Genomic DNA, 13,647 nt, shown 5'->3' with positions numbered 1-13,647 from the left:
TTAAACAAACACCAACAGTTGGGTCAGTGTGGGCCGGATGTCTGTGTTTGCTGGCATTTGTTGGATGAAGACACCACAGTGTGGACTGGCAATTGTTTTGATGAACATTCTAAAGACAATTTCCAACAGCTGCCAACTTTAGAATGTTGAAGTTTGTTGGTGTTTTTTTGGAGCAGTGTGCAAGCTCCTTAAAATTACTACTTCATGCTTGTCTCGCAACCCTGTCATCGCTTTTTCAGGCCAGCGGGGGGACCTAAGTGGACAGCGACATCTTGTGACCTCATTTCTTATTATCTGACTGGAGCCACGGCAGTGATGACAATCAAGGTGTGTACAGTATGTGTTCTGTAAAGTCCAGTCCGAAAAGAAAGTGTTTGCTCCATCATCACTGGCCAGTAATAAATATCTGTGCTTTTATGTGTGTGTTCAGGAGCCTCCTCCTGCAGAGCCAATAGGAGTGTCTCTGTTCTGCTCCAACCGGGCCGGGCAGAATGTCAGCGTGGCTGACTACCTTATCAGCGAAGGTCTAGCACTGCCGAAGAGGAAATCCAGATCTGTGTATGTGCATAATGTGCATATGTCTGTTTGTCTGTGTGTGTGTATCAGAGGTGATTGCTCTAAGACTACAGGGGAAGCTCAGCCTCCTCTAAAATATCACAAAAAATCGCATCAAATAACACTATTACATTAGCTTCTAGCTCGGCTTAACTAGACTTTCAATGGCACTACAGAGTGGGTTGATCTCAGTGCAGAAAAGCTACACGTTTATTGGACAAGTGCCACAAAATCGTCATTTCCAGGTAAGCCCGGCGTCTCTGGGAGTGAGGCTTGTTCGTCTTTATGCAGATCTGTGCAGATCTGACTTTAAGTGATGCATGCTGGGTTGAACACAATGCATACTGGGATGAACGCAATGCTTACTGGTTAGAAATCCTGTCTGGCTTCTGTCAGCCGGGGAGGGACTTACAGTACCACCGTGTCACTATGTCACATGACCTTAAAATATTTCGGGAGTCTTAGCCTGCAGACAGTTCTTGCAGTTGCCTTCCACGATCTGCACGAGCTGAAACACGCCCTCATGACGTCAGTTCAAAGACGTGATGGGGCCATTTGGGAGGAATCTCCTCATGACGATTTTGACAGGTGTCTCGTGCTGCTTCCTTCCTTCTGTTATTTTTTGCTGTTGGCTAAATAGATAGACACACATATAGGGAAAACACTTGATATTGAATTTATGTGCTACAATGCAGGCCTGTTAACTGTATGACAACAGTGGTTTATTTAAACTATATCATAAGAATTTATTTCGTCAGTCATCATGCTCATTTTAATGAGTAAGAATGAAAGTTCTGCTGTATTTATTGCAAACAAAATTCCGCGATATCTCCCGCGAGTCATGTCAGGCAGACTGTAGCCTGTCTGTCCGGGATGAGCTGCCCTCTGTTGTAGCTCCTCCCGGCTAGCTTCTAATGATCACATTGACGTAGAAGGCCAGACAAAGTCAGACTCAGTCGATCTCAAACAAGCCTAATGGTACAGTGGGATGGGACCCGGACGCCGAGCTTCTGTATGATGATTGGAGGAACCGTCATAGAGGCTGGACTCTTTTTGATTGACAGCCTATGTCGCAATCTGACAGGAAGTGGTTCAAGTTCAAGGGATGCGTTAACGTTAGTGTTGGCAGGTGAAGTCGACTCGAGGCAAGGCAAGTTGCAGCTCAAATTCTCATAATTTAGGAGCAATACAGTCAGTTTCTATTTGTCTTTGTAAATAGCATACTGTAAATAAAACCGTAATGTGGAGTTACAGAGTTTGTGACTTGCCTTTGTTTCAGTTGTGTATTTAGGCTAAGTTAGGTAGCGCGCTATATACGGGTGTAGGCTACATTATGCCATGTCTGCCATGCCAACTCTATAGCCTACTGTTTGGCCTATTCGTGGTTTTGGGATAATTGTTGCCCTCAAAGAACAATATAGCCCCTTAATAATAATAATTTAATAATTGACCATTTTTATCAGAGCTTCCCCTGTTCCAAAGAGCAGCAATCGACACTGGTGTGTAGGCTATGTATATTTGTGGTAAGGGGTGATCTTTTAAATGGCAAATTCAACAGATATATGGCTTCATAACTCTGGATTAATGTCTAAGGTAAGCTTGCCTTGCAAGCTGGGGAAATTCTGTCTGTTGTTGGAATCATCAAAATCTGCTACTATAGTTTGGAATTACAGAAGTTGTGCATTTACTTAATCTGCCTTAATGAAGTATGTAAGTGTGTGAATTCCAAAGGGAGATAAATTTCGGAGAGGTCTTGGAGCCCAAGCTGGTTGAAGGTCTCCCAGCATTGGAGGTGACCAGTGACGAGCCAGTGCCACTCCCAGAGGAGATGAACACCAGTGCAGATGATCTCACCTGTGAAATACCCCCGAGCACCGATGCCTACCCACCACCGGAACCTCCAGTGCACCTCGGCCACACACGCATGAGCATCACCGCAGTTGGGGACGATGGGGTCATCTACGGCATGACCTCACAAGCAGGTTTGTGTGTTAGTAATAGATGAGTCCTTTTATGTGACCTCACAAGCAGATGCATTGGCTGTGTGTTCGGTAATAGATAAAAAGTAGATAGAAATAGTAATACAAATATGGTAATACATAAAAAGTGTGTGTTTTCCAGGATGTCTGCCATTGTCACTTCTTTGCTGCATACTTCACTATGCAAGAACGTTCAAGTACTACACTATTGTTTTCTTGTGTTTGTAGAGGATGAGTTTGAGCGTCTGAAGAAGCGTCTGCAGCAGCACATTAAAGCTACACCAGTGCTGAATCATCACAACTGGCGCAGCGTCAAAGGCTGCATCATCAAGGGCACCGACATGCTGTGGCACCGAGGTCTAGTAGTGGAGCTTATTGGAGGGCAGGTCAAGGTATGTGTGACCCAAGACGATGAGAAGGGACTTGCGGTAGTGATGCAAATGTCAGGGGTTTTTATGATCCGCACCCATCCGACCCATTGGGATATCCAGTCCACCCCACTTGACCCGCCAAAATATGCGTTGAACATTAACCCAAACCGGACCCGACCCGCAAATTGCCAATTTTAATAAGTAACATGATTGCATCCATATCATTGAGTAGCCATGATACTGTTTCCTTATTTTAACAAGAACAGATGCTCATGTCAAAAATACAAATAAGAGCCCTTTTTTCCAATGTGGTCAGTATCTTAAGCGTACATTAAACTGGGTATTGCAATTTAAAGTTTCTGGGTTTAAACATCAAAATAAGCAACCTGGCCCTCTGGATTCTCCCTCTCTCGCTCTCTCTCCCATCCTCAAACACATTGACGTGTGCGTGCACACACAAACACGTACATATCCTTCACATTTCTTACCTGTCTTAAAATTTTACCCAATATTGTCTCAGGTCATCTTGCTGACCATCAAAAACTTCAGTAGTTCAGCTACAGGCTACTGCTTAAAGGTACACTGTGTAACGTTTTCAGTTATGTTGTTTGTTAACAAAATCAACATTTCCCATAGTGTTGTTTGTTAACAAAATCAACATTTCCCATTCATAAATGTGGCCTCATTCATGTTTAATTACCACCACCACCAATTCGAAGCATATCTATTGGCTTAAACATAACTGGGGTCGACTCTCCTTGTACGTGCGCCATTTTAAAACAACCGGGGCCAGCAACGTACATAAGCGAAATACAGCTCCGTCTTTGGCGTCTGCATGTAAAGAAAACAAATAACATAATGTATAATAGCTAGCAAGGTCATTGCGCGATCGTTGAATAACATTAGCACTTTGGTAACATTAGCTTAGACCTAACTGCTCAGACTGATATCATGAACTGCGTATGTATGACGCAGCAATGGCCACTGATGTATCTAACGCATAATAGCATTTTGGCATGTTTATCAACGCCATAACCTAACCATAACCCTAACCCTAGAGGACGCCATATACTTGCTCTTGACATACACGCGGAAGTAGATAGCTCAAAATGCGTGCAGATAACACGCCAGTTGGCTATTTCTGAAGTGCCGTGTATATTTACACAAAACCATGATAAGTTGAACTGCTAGATGGGAGAAATTCTCACACAGTGTACCTTTTAAGAAGAACTCTCAGAAACACCAATCACAAATGTATAAGAAGTCAAGGCTGATTTGGCTGTGCAATATTATGCTATATTAGGCTAAAATGATTAATGAAATATAATGAACCTACAGGCTACTCTAACAGCCTGTGCTGTATGGAGAGATGCATGGTAGGATATAATAGTTTGGTAATACAGATTATTAACAGTGAGAAGGTGTGATGGGACAGATCCTGCACCCTCTTGTCTGCGTGTGTGATGAGGAAGAAGACAAGGTGGAAATCCGTCTTAAACCTAATACAAAGCCTAGCCTATATAATACAAAGCCTAGCCTATCACATACAGTATTGCACATTGACATTTAGAATTTAGAACGCTGCTATCTAGGGACTTTTGACCCGACCCTCCTGTAATAAGCAATATTATCTGAATGTTTTACAGCACCTGCCCGATCCACAGGTCAATCTGAGCGGATTACGGGTTGACCTATGTATCCCATGCTTTGTCGTCTTAAATCCGATGGATGACACTAGTGGTCATTTTCCAAACAGTATTGTAATAAGCATGACATGGACATCTCTGTGAAGTTAAATTTAATTTAAGTTACTTTAATAGTCATGAAGGAAAATGGTCCTCTCCATTTAACCCAACTAGGGGTAATATACACGTGTACACACACACACACTCTAGGAGCAGTGAGCTCAAACTAGGAGCACACACACACTAGAAGCCCACACACACCTTGATCTGGTGCTCAGGGAGCAGTGTGATGTGGTATGACCGTATATTGTCATTGTCTCACCCTCACTATGTGCTTCACAGGTGCAGTATGTGGATCAGGGTCAGGTGGAGAACATTCCGGCATGTCACGTGTACCCCATGGTGGTGTGTGATGATGTGCCCCAGCTGTGTCTGCCTCTTCGCCTCCATAGGGGCAAGCCGGTGGGTTGCGTGCTTGTGTGTGCTCGTGACAAATCTGTAGCTGGGATTCCATTCAAGTTGTTTAATGCGCTTTTGGACCATTTGAATAAGAAATCATGACTGGAAATGAGTGAAATTTGCATACAATCTTCTAATATGCATGAAAATTTGATTTGCTAGAGGCAGGTGGATTAACTCTTCATTCTCAAAGGTATAATGCGATTAAAGTGATAAAGTAAAGTGACTGTAAATGGATACAGTTTATTCGCATTTGTTGCATTACTACCTACGTGTTTCTGTAAATGTTGTCCTGGTGAGCTTAGGTTTTTGTCCCACGGTTGTTCAGAACTCTTCCCTTGATTAGGAGAATGTTTATTTTTAATTCACTCATTACAGTGGATGGAAATGCATGCAAATGTGCATTTCTTTAGCCAAATTCGTAAATTTGCTTAATATGCAAATGAGCTAAATGGAAACCCATCTTGTGTCTGGATAATGTTCTGTCACATCATGATGACATAATCATTTATATTATTTAACATTTAACCAAAGTCACGTAACCAAGCTATTGTTCTGTATGCTTTTGTTTGTCTGTGCAGGTGGGGAAGGAATGGCATCATGATGCTGTTGCCCTGATCAAAGAAACGGTGCTTGGCAGACGTGTTGATGTTCAGATTATGGTAACAGTATACATGAATGAACACATGGGTATAAATACACATTGCTATGCTACTTTGCAGCTAGGACATACTGGTTTGAGATTGAGGAATCTCATTTCATGACAAACAGGAAACGTGTAAAGTGAAGGTGTTCAGGGAAACTTATAATTGACATACAATGCACCTACAGCTCTAACAAAGATTGAATAGTTGCAAACATATCACACATGTATGCAGACGTTTGTAAATTTGTTTCATGCTTTTATAAGCACTAAACAAACACAAATACTCACACAACCACTCTCTTGCCCTGCTGCCCTTAAGGAGTTGCCCATAGAACCACGGGAGTGTACTCCCATCGAGATCTTTTTGGATGGTATGCCCCTGAGCAGAATCCTGGCACACCATCAACCCACCTGCATTAACATCTCGGCTGTGGACTTTGAGGTATGCACGTTGGTGGAACCCTTTCACAATTTGCATCCATCCATACTTATCCAAGCAACAGTGATATAACAACTGCCATGTAGCAACAAATATTGAAATTTGTGTGTGTGCGTGTGTGTGTAGGAGCAGGTCATTACTCCACTGGTTGATCTTGATGACTGGAACTTGGACACAAAGGTAGGACATGCAGAGCTAGGGTGGGGAGAAGGTTAAAAATCAAATGAACATAACTAAATGTGTTGCAGCATATTGCATATGTCAATTTTCTGTGTGTGGTGTGTGTTCTGTAGGGCCTGCTGGACCACCCTCCGTTGTTGGGAACTTACGCTGACCATCGTCTCCCCAAAATTGGCAAACGCTGCCCTGTGAAAATCAAACATCTGTGCACTCCCAACAAGGTACATAATGTCTAGATATTCCCAAAAGTGACGAAACAACTTGGCCAACCTCTGCTTGTCCCCCACTCACTGCTGTACTATAGTCACTAGTCGGGGCTGTAAGCCATAGTCATCTAGTTATGGACAAAATGGCTAGATGCTAAACTGGCTAGACGTTCTGTGTTCTGACGTTCTATGTCTGGAAGTACCTCACCGAAAATGAGAACTGTTCCAAAGTAAGTTGTGTACAGCTGTATAAGAATACCAAAAGATGACGTCTGCTATTGTTAACCATCCAAAGATATAGAAATACCCACTGCCAACATATACCACTAGCAGTAATGTTAGCACCAACAATGTTAGCGATTTTACTATTATGAAAAAAGTTGTGAAACCCTTAGTGCCATACAGAAGTGACACACAGAAATGTGTGTGTATATGTGCTTGTGGTTCCAGGTTTACCTTAACGTGAGCCGCGAGGAAGATAATGATGTCTCTCTAGAGGAGGTGCTCGAGTGTGTCAATGCGGACATGAGCTCGCTGTCTCCCCTCACTGACTTCCCCATTGGTAGGCACATACACACACAATGAAATATACACCACTACACAACCCACTGCACTGAAACTTGACTGTTAAATGTGCTACTTTATGGGTCTGGTTGGTTTCACTTTATTTGCTAACTAACCCGTAACTTGCAGCACCTCAGATTGGGAGGTGAGTGTGCTAGCAAGGGAGCTACAGCCCATGTGTGCTGCTAGCATCTCTTACTAGCACCTTTCTTAACCCTTAGAACCCAATTGACGCAAACTGCGTCAAAAAATACACCCTTTCTTTTCTGTTACATTGCTCCGGAACTGTTCATCGCAGCGAGATAAAACCTTTATTGCATGATAGAGCAGAAGCGGGGCTTTCCAAAGACACTACACACTTGTCTGTACGATCAAGTATGAAAATCATGAAATGAAATCAAATTGCATCATATTTACAGTCTATACTTCTCTGCATTCACCTGTGCACCCATTACTCTCGTTTGAATTACTCGCGAACCCGTGATCGCATCAGATATGGCAAGCATATCAGATGAAAGAGGGGACTCAGGGCTATGCATTGGTACCATGTTTATCGATCCTTCTGGCTTATAAAAACAGACGAAGTGACTGCAAAATAATAACGTCATGTACACAAACCAACGCTGCACACCCATTACTCTCGTTTGAATTACTTGCGGACCCGTGATCGGATAGATATGCCATGCATGTCAGATGAAAGAGGAGACACAGAGTTATCATTTGATACCAAGTACATCATTCTGGGTTATAAAACAGACGAAGTGACAGCAAAATAATAACTTCATATAGCTGGAATTGCCCCACGTTTTTGTCTGTTCTTGTAGCAAAGCATGTTTATAATCCAACGCTATCGTGTGTTTCTCTATGGCAAAGCATGTTCATAATCCGGTTTTGAGATCCTAGCAAATTCCTGCATGGCATCCAATTCAAGGCTCACATTGCATCCCAATTTGTTCAACAAAGAAACACCTTTTTTGCCTTTACTTTGTTCATGGCAATCCAGTAAAAAGTTGAGAATCATTATGAGTGCATAGTAGGGCTGCACAATTAATCGAATTTTAATCACGATCACGATTTTGGCTTCCCACGATCAAATTTGCGTGATCGAGCGATATTAAAAATGCGTACTCTACCCATTGAACCAACCTGGCAACCCATAGAACACTCTGCTACAAAACAATGTGCCTGCATGCATCCTACCAATGACAACTGTTCCCTGCACTGCTCAGCCTTAGCAGCCTAGCATTATGTTAACTATTAGTAGGCTAGTTAGACTATACAAAAAAACGACGATCAAAAATCAAATGTGTGGCACAGCAGGCCAAGAGCTTGTCCCTCGAAACGGATCATCCGTTGTTCGAAAATATTTCGGATTTCAGGCAAGTGGAGTTAACCAAAAACTTAAGCAAAGCAGGGCTCTCAACTCATACCGTGAAACGCATCACATGAAACCACACATGCATTTTTATCACGTTAACTTTTAGTCCTTGTTTGCTTCCTCCGATATAGCCTATAATAAGAGTTGAGCTAACGACGGGATCTGTGAATTATATTCATGTATTTTATAAGCTACATGTGCAACCTACAATGCATATGCGTTTCAAGACACAGCCTACTCAAAACGAGTGAACAATAATGAAATTGTAGCCTACACGTCAGTGTTTTACATATCAACGAATGACTAAACCAGGGGTGTCCAAACTGCGGCCCGCCACGCACTTTAATCCGGCCCGCCGAGCATTTATTAGTTTATCATAGATCCGGCCCGCCACACTTTAATCAGGCCTGCCAAGCATATAATTAGGTTATCATAGCTAGCTATTTTTTTCCCAGCGATAGACGACGTTGTGATTAACTTCAGGCTACTGCAAACTGCTTTACACTCTTCCTAAAGAACGTTTACAATATCAATGTCAAAACAGCTTGTTACATCGAGATACATAGTATCTCCATTGCAGCAGATCTTACCACGTTATGCTACTCCATTTAATTGGGAACGCATTTGAGCGTGCACGAGAGAGCGCGCAATGGCATTGGCAACAGTTCCCATTACTGACCATTTACAAACTGAGTGGGCACAGCACTAGCCATAGGCTATTTGAGTGGATCTGGCAAAGGGTCTTAAATTGATAAAAAAAATAAAAAAATTGTGATCTCAATATTGATCAAAATAATCGTGATTATCATTTTGGCCATAATCGTGCAGCCCTAGTGCATAGGCACGCAGGCTAACACGCAACCTCGGGTCAAGTCAGGTCAGATCAGTTCGTGTCACAGATATGGAGCGCAGAAAGATCATTTTTCATCACTAAATAAAAAATGGCATTTATTTCCGTAAATCACACACCACGTATTTCTGTAAATTGCTCAGCCCCAGAGTATCCCTCCAACATGGCAATTATATTGCCCGATTCAGGACAGTCTGCCCTACACACACATGAAATGCATGTAGAGCTATGAGCTTGCTGTGGTGAGATACATGTCGAAATATAAGAAGTTTTATAATACGGCTTTTATATTTGAATTCTTTAAAAATCTAGATAAAATCAATGCTAGTACTAATACATGGATGGCAGATCTGGATAGCCTAGACTCTGCTGAAAAAAACAATATATAATATGTGTGTGTGGCACTTACAATGACCAGAATAAATCCTTATGAATAAAGGTAGTGAAAATGCCCTAAAAACAGCTTAGGGTTCCAAGGGTTAAGACCTAATGTACATACTGCACAGCTATGTACCAGCTTTTACATAAGCTGTTTTTTTTCCCCAGTGAGGCCATCACTGAAACTTTAGGGATGCGTCATGTTATGTTGGTCTCACTGTATTTGGTAACCAAGCTGTTTTTTTTTTCCAGGTGGGCCATGTCTGGCTGAGTACAGTGATGGCAGGTTCTACAGAGCTGAGTTTACCGGCTTTGTGTCCATCAGTCCAGAAATAAAGATGCTCATCAGACACGTAGACTTTGGCTCCGATGACACTTTGTCCATACTCAAGTGAGAATTATCAAACATGCAGATGTGTATACATTTTTTGCACATACACCCAAATAACAGGATTGTTTTACAATCCTTTACCCGTGTGTGTGTGTGTGTGTGTGTGTGTGTGTGTTCTTGCAGGCTGCGCTGTCTCCCAGAGTGCCTGCTTGATTTCCCTCGTCAGGCGGTGTGTGTGCGTCTGGCTGGTTTTCAGCCACCCCGTTTCTGCTCTGAGACCAAGCGCCTCCCTTATGCTCCTGAGTGGAGTGTGAAGGCATTGCTCGAAATGATGAATCTATTGCAGCAGAAAGGCGTGTTCCGAGCCCTGATAGCAGTAAGTCTCTTCCTACATTCCTACACTAGGGATGTAATGATAGTGTTTCCTCTAGATTTTTTTTAACAGTGGCGGCAACCATCAGTCCCCCGTCCCCCGAATAAAAAAAGATGACAAGGCTACAGTATGGAAAAACTGGGGGTCGGGGGTGTCACTCCCGGGATTTTTTTTTAATTCTTTTTTTATTCTAGTTGCTAATCACACCATTTAACGTGACTTGAGAGGGACAGGATTCAGGAACTAAAGACAGGCCCATCTTCTGTCTGACTCACGTCACGTTAACCCATGCATTAAACCACATCACTGCTTGAACATACCGGTAGTTCACGTTGACAATGGAGAAAACACTTAGCTTACCTCGTTTATGACAGAAATCAAGTTTTGTGCCAACATGTTGTAGAAACACAACCCACAACACTGACTTTTATTTGGTGCAAATCTCCTTTACTTTCTTTTCTCTTCTATAGTCCGCAATTCACATTACTAGGCTATCACCACAAGCATACAAAAGTATAGCAAAGCATACAAAAGCCCAGCAAAGTTTTGCTTTAATCCAATTTACCTTCGTTACTACCTGTCCAGCTCTTTGACAATCATTATATGACCGCTTCGCTAACCTGACTCCCGCCAGATGAATTTCGTTCCGCCTAGCTCCACTCATCCATCTGGGATCGATCCATTGGAGTGGTGCTTCAGAAGGCTGGGCCTTATCAAAAAATCCTTGCATATGATTGGATAAGCCACTTGTCCGTCATCTATTCACGTGCTACTTCAACCACTCACATCGAAGCCAACCCATGACGCTGAGAACAGTCTCACAGTTGCTTCTACGCTACGTCACATCTATGAAACTCCCGCCCTGCATCCTGATTGGCTCTACCATACAATCTAGTGCCGAAATCACTCTCAACAGAACCGATCCCAGATGGATGTGAGTGGAGCTAGGCTGAACGAAATTCATCTGGCGAGAGTCAGGTTAGGATCACGCACCCAGAAGAAAACAAACTGGAGAGTGCAGTGTTTGCAAAGAAAAGGACTTTATTTATTTATTTATGACGGCACACATTATGCAGATATTATAGCCTAGGTGCTGTTAGTATTAAGCTACATTAGGCTCCAACAGCTCTTTCTACCTCTTTCTGTCTCTTAATTTCTGTCTCTCTGTCATCTTAAGATGATGAGAGCTTAGCAGCCATTTTTGGACAACGTAGTTGCATCGCGATTCATTTTTTTTTCTCAACCAGTTGGAATTTTCATACGTGTGTATCGAGTTTTAGCCGATTCACTGTGAATTGTTAGATCCCTATCCAACATACATTCACTCCATTTGCAAATAGCTATTTTTCAGATTTACTTAAAAACTTAGTACAAAAAAGGTCAGAATTGGATAGGAAAACATCTAAAAGGGCTCTAAATAAGCAATATATAAAACAAGGCTACTTTACTTAGATGTGTTGAAGTGTGAGTCTTCTGTCCCATGCGTATTTATGTACTAATTTCTGTATGTAGGAAGATATGGCCAAACTGATTGAACTACTGAGGTGTTTTAATGATCCAAATGTTCTTCCAGGCTGCAGGTGAGGAGAGTGTTGCCTACCTCTACAATCCAGATGGGACTCTGGTGCACCACTCTCTGGTGAAGAGGGGCCTCGCCGACTACCTCTCCGAGTCACCAACACACACACCCCTTACACTCGGCACACTCATATAATCATAAACTGATCTCATAGTAAAGATGGCCTACTCCTTACATATCAACATATAGAGTAGAGCAGTGAACAGGTTTGGCTGTTTAGTTGTTTACTTGTTAGTTTTGTAGTAATTTCAAGTTTAATCAAGAAGCATAAAAAAGAAAGCGGCACTTTTATATTTGTTTTATTCGTTACATTTTAGTAAGAGGTTTTATTTGTTTTGTATTGTTGAACACTTGAGTCTGTTAAAAGTGTGTAAGTGTCCAATTGTCTAAGCTGCTTAGTTTGCCGCTGAGCTTAATGCTTGTATTATTTCTGTTACACATCTATGCCCCTGAGAGTTGTCCAGTTTTGTATTAAACCTAATTGCATTCAGTATTCTGTAACTGTGGAGTTCTTCAGAGAGGAGGGTTTTCTGACATGGTGTGTTCTATAAAAATCGTAGACTTGCTCATGCAAACTATTTAAAGTAATTTCATTATAGTCAGTTTCATTAACGCTCCTGCATACAAGGCATGTAAGATCTCTGCCAGCTTCTTGCCAGTGTCTTACCACGGCATTGGTCTGATTGTTTCTAGTTCCATGCCACAAGGTAATTAATGCTATTTTCAATGTTGCTTTGTAGTCATGGTTTGTGGCTCCCTTTTCTTTTTAGAGGTTTGGGGACAAACTGACACACGTTTCAATATGCTGGTAATTAAATGATGGGTGTTGAATGGAGTAAAATTCTGTTTTGTCCCGTCCCTTTAAAACTTAATAAGGGGTTCATCAGAGTTCAAAAGTCAGGCAGCTACATCTAGTAGCCACATCATGGTAGCCTAATCTGTGACTTGTTGCACTTAGCCCCCTCTGACCAGTAGATGGGGCTAGAGAGCTTTGTCAGTATTTCCTTGAGCTATACCCAAGCTCAAAACACAATATATGTGTCAATATAAACAAAGATAAACTATGTTAACCTGCAATGGCCACCTGATCAAGTCTGTGTGGTTTATTCTAAAATAAAAAAAATGATCACATTGTCACAGGGTGACGGGTCATGGAATTTCTGGAATATAATGGAATTTTATTCAAGTCTGTTCTACAAGTAGACGCATGGAAAGTCAAGGGAATTATATAATTTTTGGGGCAAAGGCAGGGAGTATCAGAGAATTTTGTAGCAGTTTAAAATTTACCTGAAAAAATACTTCAAGATATGTTTTTTCCATTTTTTCCATTACTGCTTGCTTGAGTGGTTGTGGTTAGCTCTACTTACTTTTTGTTTTAATGCCCATATGTTCATTTTCCATGAAGATACAACATGGACATATAACACACATATTATATATAACACACAATATACAGCATACATGGTGTGTGTGTGAGTGTACACATATCTGTTATCACTGTGATGTAGGCCAAGAGAGCAGGATGAAAGCACCCTGAACTATTTAACTGGATCCAACATGAGGCTCTGCGGTGCATAATACATTACGCACTTGGTAGATATCTTTTATCAAATCAAAAGAATGAAATCCTTCAGGTCAATAATACTATTACTACTAATAATAATCACATGACAT

General features: G+C 41.7%; 1 protein-coding gene across 2 annotated transcripts in view; it reads left to right on the top strand.

Annotated features, from left to right (window-relative positions):
* The window catches only part of rnf17 (ring finger protein 17), a 42,735-nt gene extending 30,271 nt beyond the window's left edge, over window positions 1-12,464 (top strand). For both annotated transcript variants that reach the window (XM_042097307.1, XM_042097306.1), the window contains exons 24-36: window positions 240-327; window positions 431-558; window positions 2,287-2,537; window positions 2,763-2,926; window positions 4,933-5,052; window positions 5,631-5,711; window positions 6,015-6,137; window positions 6,261-6,314; window positions 6,428-6,535; window positions 6,971-7,082; window positions 9,943-10,081; window positions 10,205-10,397; window positions 11,968-12,464. In XM_042097307.1, coding sequence (XP_041953241.1) covers window positions 240-327; window positions 431-558; window positions 2,287-2,537; window positions 2,763-2,926; window positions 4,933-5,052; window positions 5,631-5,711; window positions 6,015-6,137; window positions 6,261-6,314; window positions 6,428-6,535; window positions 6,971-7,082; window positions 9,943-10,081; window positions 10,205-10,397; window positions 11,968-12,108 — 1,702 coding nt within the window. In that variant the 3' untranslated portion in view covers window positions 12,109-12,464. The remainder of the gene's footprint in view (window positions 1-239; window positions 328-430; window positions 559-2,286; window positions 2,538-2,762; window positions 2,927-4,932; window positions 5,053-5,630; window positions 5,712-6,014; window positions 6,138-6,260; window positions 6,315-6,427; window positions 6,536-6,970; window positions 7,083-9,942; window positions 10,082-10,204; window positions 10,398-11,967) is intronic.
* Window positions 12,465-13,647: the final 1,183 nt, after the last annotated feature.

Source organism: Alosa sapidissima, chromosome 7 (assembly GCF_018492685.1).
Source record: "Alosa sapidissima isolate fAloSap1 chromosome 7, fAloSap1.pri, whole genome shotgun sequence".
NCBI lineage: Eukaryota > Metazoa > Chordata > Actinopteri > Clupeiformes > Clupeidae > Alosa > Alosa sapidissima.
This window is presented reverse-complemented; position numbering and strand designations above follow the sequence as displayed.